Source organism: Vulpes vulpes, chromosome 6 (genome assembly GCF_048418805.1).
Source record: "Vulpes vulpes isolate BD-2025 chromosome 6, VulVul3, whole genome shotgun sequence".
NCBI lineage: Eukaryota > Metazoa > Chordata > Mammalia > Carnivora > Canidae > Vulpes > Vulpes vulpes.
In genome coordinates, this window is record NC_132785.1 from 129,592,306 (window position 1) to 129,601,079 (window position 8,774).

At 50.8% G+C, this 8,774-nt stretch overlaps 1 protein-coding gene across 3 annotated transcripts in view; it reads right to left on the reverse strand.

The window, feature by feature from the left end:
• PPP1R13B (protein phosphatase 1 regulatory subunit 13B) overlaps positions 1-5,984 on the reverse strand; it is an 89,323-nt gene extending 83,339 nt beyond the window's left edge. Inside the window, exon 1 of one of the 3 annotated variants that reach the window (XM_072762423.1) lies at positions 5,817-5,984. In XM_072762423.1, the coding sequence (XP_072618524.1) occupies positions 5,817-5,825 (9 nt within the window). In that variant the 5' untranslated portion in view covers positions 5,826-5,984. Of the gene's footprint in view, positions 1-5,024; positions 5,176-5,816 lie in introns of those variants that run through there. The other 2 variants (XM_072762422.1, XM_072762421.1) reach the window with 2 other exon arrangements.
• Between the last annotated feature and the right edge of the window lie 2,790 nt (positions 5,985-8,774).

The following is an 8,774-nucleotide window of genomic DNA, read 5'->3' on the forward strand; positions in this document are numbered from 1 at the left end:
CTGTGGAAAACGCTGTGGAGGTTCCTCAAAAAGTTAAAAACAGAGTTACCATACGATCCAGTAATTCCACTACTGGGTATTTAGCCAAAGAATACAAAAACAAAGATATATGCACTCCTATGTATACCGCAGCATTACCTACAATAGCCAAATTATGGAAGCAGCCCAAGTGTCCATCAATAGATTGAATGGATAAAGAAGTTGCAGTATACATATACAGTGGAATATTACTCAGCCAGAAAAAAATCTTGCCATTTGTAACAATATGGATGGAGCTAGAGAATATAATGCTAAGTGAAATAAATCAGCCAGAGAAAGACAAATACTACATGATTTCACTCATGTGTAATTTAATAAACAAAGAAAAAAGACAAACCAAGAAACAGACTCTTAACTATAGAGAACACAGTGATTGGGGGGGGGCAAGTAAAATAGGTAAAGGATTAAGAGTATATTCATGATGAGCATGGAGTAATGCACAGAATTGTTGACTTACTATATTATACACCTGAAACTAATATAACCGTATGTTAACTATACTGGAAAAAAAAAAAAAAAGACTCACCTCAGGATTCTTTTAAATATTAAGCTCTCTTTGAGCTGAGGATAACCGGGAAAAAATTTAGCCAAACTCAATTCACTAGCACCCCCAGTAAAATGCTTGGACTGTGGGCAACTTCCCTAAAGTGACTGGCACAAAGGATAGGAGCAAAGGGTCTGAGTCAACTTGTTTTCAAACCTTGTTTTACCACTTACTAGCTGGAGGACCTTAGCCAAGTTTCTTTACCTCTTGAGCCTCAGTTCTCCATAAAAACAAAGACACCGTCACAAAATCTGTGATACAGTGCCTTAGCACATGACAAATACCACAAGTATTCACTTTACCAGATTGAGCTATAGGAAGAAGTTAAATACCTGCACCTCATAGCTGCACTTAATACTACAGCCTTTAGAAGAGTTATCCATAGACGATTAAAAAAAAAAAAAAAAGCTGGAATAACACAAGCTTTTATATACATGTCTTTGTATGACCAAGGCTTTGCTTTTATTTTTATGAATTTCTGGGCAATATAAGGCTAGGATTATTTTATTATTATTATTATTTAAGATTTATTTATTCAGAGAGAGAGAGAGGCAGAGACACAGGCAGAGGGAGAAGCAGGCTCCATGCAGGGAGCCCGACGTGGGACTCGATCCCGGGTCTCCAGAATCACACCCCAGGCTGCAGGCGGCGCTAAACTGCTGCGCCACTGGGGCTGCCCGGCTAGGATCATTTTAAATGGCAATATTATGCCTGTAATTTTTTTAAAAAGATTTATTCATTCATTCATTCATTCATTCATGATAGACATAGAGAGAGAAAGGCAGAGACCAAGAGGAGGGAGAAGCAGGCTCCATGCCCGGAGCCTGACACGGGGCTCGACCCTGGAAATCCAGGATCGTGCCCTGGGCCAAAGGCAGGCGCTAAATCGCTGAGCCACCCAGGGATCCCCTATGCCTGTAATTTTTGTTTAAAAGAAACGAGTTTAAAAAATCTCCAGTCTTCAGGGTTTTGTTTACTGAATTAGGCTACAAATCAAGCCTATCAGGTACCTAAATTATTAATTAACAATAGTGAACACCTACTGAGGTCTTATCTGCTCTATGGCACAAAGATACTTGGGCAGTGAACAAGTTTACTATTAGGGCTGTCAAAACAAGTGTCAGGTTGCCTCAACCTTTGATGTAGCCTGATTATTGCCTTTCATGAAAGTATCTGCTATGTATCAACTGCTGAACCAACCATAAACAGCTGGAAATCACCAAGACCAACTCATTTCACAGGCGAGAAACTGAAGGCCAAATAAATTAGGTTCAAAGGTTACAAGGTTACCAACAAGTGGGTACTAGAACCTAAATCTCTCTCCTTATAGTTTGTTTTATCAATTACATGACAGCTGATTATTTAAAAGAAAACCTATTCTGGGGCACCTGGGTGGCTCAGGGGTTGAGTGTCTGCCTTTGGCTCAGGTCGTGATCCTGGGGTCCTGGGATCAAGTTCCGCATCAGGCTCCCAGTAGGGAGCCTGCTTCTCCCTCTACCTCTCTGTCTCTCATGAAAAAATAAAATCTTTCAAAAATATTAAAGTAAAAAAAGACTCATTCTAGTACCTCAATTTTTTTTTTGTACTTAGTTGGGAAGAAAGTGAGTATCTGAAATAAGTAAATGTCTGTTTAATGAGAGCTAAATATTAAACACAAATTTATTTAACCCCTAGCCTATCATGAATATATTGAAAGGGCTCCTAGGACAGAAAGGAGTGGAATCAGCTAGTCATTCTGTGTGCTATCTACTGCAGATAAGGAGTCTCACTGCTGACATGACCAAAACACTACCTACCACCAGAGTGCCTTTCTTATGAATAAAACACGCTTTAGAACCACAGAACTTCCTTTACTCATATCAACATTCCTTTGGAAGAGGAAAAAAGTACCCTTAGCACCATTCCCCAGATACATATTTCACCTTTGCACAAGAAGTTTTGCCAGCTGCAAAATGCTCACTCCCTTTTGAGAAGCTGACCAATGAGTAAGATATTTTCATTCTTTTCATGCTCTGAATCACACTATTTTTATTAATATTCTTATTTATTTCAAAGTTATTTAGGCATACCCTAAATGCCTTCAGGTCTAGATCTTAGGGAGGAGCCAAAAAGAGATCTTTAAAGTATAGGTCATTTTCTTCTGGGAAAACATTGTAAAAATGTCATCCATTGACAAAAAGGTGAATGACTACAGATACTAGAATGCATTACTGTTTTAGTACGAGAAAATTCCAAAATATAAAAGTAGAGTCAGAGGGATACCTGGGTGGCTCAGCTGGTTAAAGCACCGACTCCTGATCTCAGGGTCGTGAGCTCAAGCCCTGCATTGGGCTCCATTATGGGCAGGGAGCCCATTAAAGAAAAAAAAGTAGATAGTCACGGAACTTCCCAAAACAGGCAAATTAAAGACTTCTACAAAGACTTTGTGTCAAATGAAAACATGACCGGATACTTCCATTTATTCCCAACAGCTGAGAGACTGAGCGCTGCAGTAAACCATCTGATCAATTAAAAGTTACCACAGACTCTACACACTAATTGCTAATTATCAAATAACTAAAATATATTCTAAACCCTGTGTTGCCCAATATAGTAGCTACTGACCACAGGTGGCTACTGAGCACCTGAAATGTGCTACTCTAAAACTTCACCAGATTCACACTGGATTCACACTGGATTTCAATGACTTAGTGTAAAAAAAAAAAAAAAAAAAAAAAAAAAAGTAAAATACCACATCAGTAAATTTTCATATTGATTACATGTTAAAATGACACTTTTGATATACTGAGTTAATAAAAGATATTACTAAAATACCACCTTTTTATGTAGTGCCTAGAAAATTTAAAATCACATTTGTGTGGCTCACATTACATTCCTATTAGAAAGTACTACTCTATACAAAGTATGCAAAATGTGATCCAATTTTCCTTTGATGATTCATCATGATGCTGAACACCAACTATACAATAAAGAGCAATCTTACTTATATATTGGATACATAGTTTCAGGTAAGACCAAGAAAGAATGGCATGTCCTTAAAACTTACATTGAATTTACAACCAGTCTCAACCATGTTACTAGAGGAAGGACTCAATCCTACAAGTAGTATTTTTAGGGATCAAGAAGGAAATATAGACCTCAAGGGCACAAAAGAGAGACTAAGAGAAACACCATCTGTTACTAGAAGGCGTTTAAAACAAAACAGTGTTTTAAATAGTTAACAGACTTATCTGTGTGTGTGTGTGTTTTTAAGTACTTGATGATTTTAAGTATCATGAAGAAATTTCCCAATTGCCAGGTAAGAAAACTTAAAGAAATTGGTAAGGAAGAGACTAGAAACTCTAACCATGTGGAGTAGAGGTAAAATGTCTGAGTGTCCCATATGGAAAATGTAAGCCAGGTTCCTTCCCAGGGTATTTGTAATTAAACATTACACAAAGACGAAACCAATCTACATTTTATAAATACCCTCCAATGTTACTGTAGTTTATAATGAAACCAGCTATTACATGATTTAACTAACGCTGCTTTCAAAATTCCGAGACACCATAATGCCCTTTTCCCAAATCTAGCCAGTGAGAATTAGGGAGGGAACAGCTTCCAAATGCCTTTTCTTGCAGAGGTTAAAATTAGAAATGGACAATTCCGAGCCATACTAACAATAATAAATATTCGCATGGCATTCTGTTTGACAAGCAGTTTTGGACACATCATCCTTTTTGATCCTCAGGACAAGCCCTCAGACACTGGTATGTTTTTATTCCTACTTCAGAGGTAACTCCAGGCTGGAGACCTTGACTTGTTCAAGGTCACATAGCTTGAAAAAGAAAAAAAAAAAAAAGTAGCAGAGCTAGTACTCCACTCTGGATCTCCTGATGCTCACATCCAATTCCCCTTCCATTACAAGACAATCACTCATTTAAAACCAAATGTTTGGAAACCCAACAAGCCCTGATGCCAAAGAAGGATCTAAGGATCAATGAGGTCAAAGCTTAAGACTCTGTAAACATGATGTGCTGGAATGAGTTCAAAAAGGGGAGAAGAGATTACCAAGAGACAGGAAATGACTTGAAAGATGGGGGGCGGGAGGGGGGGGGTTGATTCTAATCTAAACGTCCTTGAGTGCAGGCAGCATCGCAGAAGAGCAGTCTTCCAGCAGAAAACGCAGAGAAACGGCGCTTTCCTTCGGAAACGTGATTTCCAGCGCAGAAGTCGTAGGTTAAAGCGATGGATTTTGTTGTTACTTCACTATAAGCGTGTTTGAGGATCCTACTCACAATGAAGGCACAGGGGGGGGGAGGGGGGGACACCAGGACATCCAACTGGGCGCCCCCAGTCCTACATTTTTCTCCAGAAGTCATGACATCCACCTCACCAAAAAAAAAAAAAAAAAGAAAAAAGAAAAAAAAAAAGACTAGAAAAATCCTCATGGAGCACGCACTGCGATCTCGAGCGTAGGTAAAGGAAACGGCCGAGCTTGCTAGCAGAACGCATCCTGGAGGACAGGACAAAGGCGGCGCCGCCGCGAGCGAACCTCGTTCCACCTCCGGATCACAGTGACCACAGGCCGGTCACGGCACACGGTCCGCACAGCCCCCCGAGGCGCGCTCCGGGGAACCCTAAGATGGCTCTCGCGGTCCGCTCCCTACGTCAATTCCTAAAGACAACAGAACCTCAGGGGCCGGGCCGGGGGGATCCGGGGGGATCCGTGGGGCCCGGCCTGCGAGCTCCGCACCGGCGCACACGCCCCGCCGCCCGCGCCCAACGCGACCCCGGCCGAGCCGCAGGCGGGGGGTCACGGGGGCGCCGGACGACACCCCCCCCCCGGGCCGCCCGCCCGCCAGGGGGGAGGGAAGCGGGACCGGCTCCGACGTCGTGTCCGGCTTCCCCGCCCAGGCGGCCCCCAGCTGGGGAGGGTCGGCAGGAAGGGCCGCGCCGCGGCGGGGGGGAGGGGGCGACGGGCCTGACGGGCGTCCCGGCCCTGACCCGGCCCTGACCCGGCCGCGACCCCGACCCCGACCCCGGCCGCGACCCCGACCCCGACCCCGGCCGCGGCCGCGCTGACAGCCGGCGCCGCCCCCACCTGCCCGCCCGGGGGGCGCCGGGGCCGGGCGCGCCCGCCAGGCCACTTCCTTCCCCGCCCGGCCCCGCGCGGGCCCGAGGGCGGGGAGCCGCGCGAGGAAGGCGGCTTGGCCGGCCGCCCGCGGAGGAAGCCGCCGCCGCCCGCACCCACCGGCATCATCGCGGCGCGGGTCCGCGGCGCCCTCGGCCGCCTGACAGGACGCTCGGCGCCGCGCCGCGCCCGCCGCTCCCGCCGTCCTCGCAGGCCGCGCCCCCGCCGCCGCGCTCCCGGGCCCTCAGCGGCGAGGCGGCGGCCGCGGCTGCGGCGGGCTGCGGAGCCTCACGGGCCCTGTCGCGGCCGCCGGCGCGCTGCGTCGCCGTCCCGGGACCGGCCGCCGCCGCCTCCGCCCGACCGCCTCGCGCCGCCGGCCCTCGGGCTCGCTCCTCAGCCCCGCAAGCCCCGCCCCCGGCGCGTCGCCCCACACGGGGCCAGCCGCCCGCTCCGATTGGCTCGGCGAGCCCGGGGGCGGGTCCGGGGGCGTGGCCTCCCGCCCCGCCCGCCCACAGCCGCTCCCGCGGCGGCCAGGTGCGAGCGCGCCCGTGCGCGTCCGCGCTCCCGTGGGCGGGCGCGTGCGGACGCCTCGCCGCGGCCCCGCCCCGCGTGGCGGCCTGCGGGCGGTGGCCGCGCGCGGCCGAGGGCAGCGGCCCTCCGCGAGCTCGGGAGGGGGGAAACTGAGGCCGGAAGAGGGCGGGGCCCGCGCGCGGCTCCGCAGCGAGGCACAGCGGGGCCGGGGCTCGAACCCGGGGCGCCGGGCGGTCTCCAGGGGGCGGGGCCACCCCGCGGAGGCGGCGCGCGCCCGCGTCTGACCGCGGCCTGACCCCGGGCTCCCGGGGGGCGTGGGGCGCCGCAAACCGTCCACGCGCCCCGGCTCCCGGCGCTCCCGCCCGCGCCCACCTGCGCCGCCGTCCTCGGCGCTCGAACCCCAGGTGAGAGCCCAGGCCCCAGCCGCCGCGGCCCGGCCTCCTACAGCAGCCTCGTCTCCCAGGACACCTGCTGCCCCCGCCTGCGGCCCGAGTGCCGGCCCCGGGGCCACGCGTCCACAGCCCACCGCAGGGCACGGCCCGCGCCGTAGTGTAGGCCGCCGAGGGGGCAGGCGTCCCTCCTGCGCGCGCTCACCGGGCCGTTCATTTGCACCCTGGCCAGGAGGACATCGTGCGTGCTGTGCTGTGCGGGCAGCGCCGGAACCCCCACGAGCATCCTGAACACGGACGTCAGCTGATGCCCCCAAACACCGAAGGACATAAAGCGCCCTGGGAAGGGCCCGGCTTCTTGGAGACGTCAGCAGGGGGTCAGGGTCCATCTGAGAGGCTCGAGGCCGGTGGGCGAGGAAGGACGAGGCCAGGGAGGAAGCACTGTCCTCTTCGGGGGAAGCCACCCCTCTTCTTGAGAGGCCACGGGGTTAGTGTTTACGAGTGTGGACTTTCCAGTTAGGCAGACACAGCCTCGCCACACCCTCGCTGTGTGATCTTGGACAAGCTGCGTCTCTCTGTATCTCAATTTGCCTACCTCTATAATGGGAGAGTACAAAAGTAATAGTGGCTGCGTCGTGGGATTCGGGGAGGTTCAGACAGGTGTAAGGAAGGCTCCTAGCACAGTGCCTGGTACATGGTGAGGGCTCCAGAAGGAGTGTCCTGTAGTTATGCTATCATTAGCGAGCAGGCTTAGGGTACGTATGTCCCGAGAGGGGGATCACCCAGGAGGTTTTTTTTTTTTTTTTTAATTTTTATTTATTTATGATAGTCACAGAGAGAGAGAGGCAGAGACACAGGCAGAGGGAGAAGCAGGCTCCATGCACCGGGAGCCCGACGTGGGATTCGATCCCGGGTCTCCAGGATCGCGCCCTGGGCCAAAGGCAGGCGCCAAACTGCTGCGCCACCCAGGGATCCCCACCCAGGAGGTTTTAAGCGCACACACACAAGCAGCAATGGCTAGTGACACATCTCTTCCGGGAGCAGGATTTGGAGAAAAGAGGAAGCTCTGAGTAATGGGAAGAAGTCAGAGACCTGGGTTCTAATGCCGGCTCTGCTTCTCGCTCCCTGTGTGGTCCCAGGCAACTGGCACCCCTTTCTCTGGGTCTCCGTTTCTATGTGTAACCAGAGAGGGGTTAGACTCTGTGATATCCGATGGCCTTCCAGCTCCGACATGCTAATGTTCATGAATCGGAGGGTGGGTGCTGGCCCACGAAGCCAGGCAAGGGACAAGGCTTTGCCAGGGCTCTGCAGAGATGTGCCATCTGCCTTGAGGTAGTCAAAATGAGCCCAACTCTTCTGAGAAGGAAAGCCTAGCCATTGGGGTCCCATTTTTGCCTGTAAGACCCTTGGGTACAGGTAGCGGCAGCTGCCCTGCTCCCGCACCAAGACCCCGTCTAGCCTCCAGGCAGGTACGCATGGGAGGCCAGGCTGCTTAGTGCCCCCGTCCCCCAGAGGCTCTCCAGCTGGTCCTCCTTCCCTCCACCCTGCTGCAACTTCCATGCATCAGGCCCCATCACTTAGCATCCAAGGGTGTTGATAGTCTGGCTCCCAGCTCGACCTCCCCTACGGCCAAATCATACCACTCGCAGACATAATTAGGTCACACGCACACACACCTGCCCTGCAAAGCTGTTCTGTGTCTCTTCATCACCCAGACTAAAGTTCCCAGAGGCCCTTCAGGAACCACTCTTGGTGTTGGGGCATAGACTTTAGTATAATAGAGAAGATGGGCAAATTGTCCAGAGATACACACTGGCATGTGTAGGAGGTCTGGAATTTGCTTGAAGACAGTTGAGCAAAAGGAAGAGAGCAAAGCAGGGAGAGGTAGCTGAAGCATACACGGGAAATTCTTGATAATTGGTGAATATGGGTGGTGGGTATATGGGACGCATTGTTCTCGTCTCTGTTTGAAATATTTTATGATAAAAATTATTAAATGCTCTTTAAAGTAAACAAAAAGGCTATTCTGGGAGAAAATAAAAATAGGCTCATATTCGCATAAAGGATTCTTGAAAGGTGCACAGGACACTAATGGCTGTGGGTGGGAACAGGTGCCGTGCAGGCAAGGGACAGAAATCTGAGAGAGACTTTTCACTAT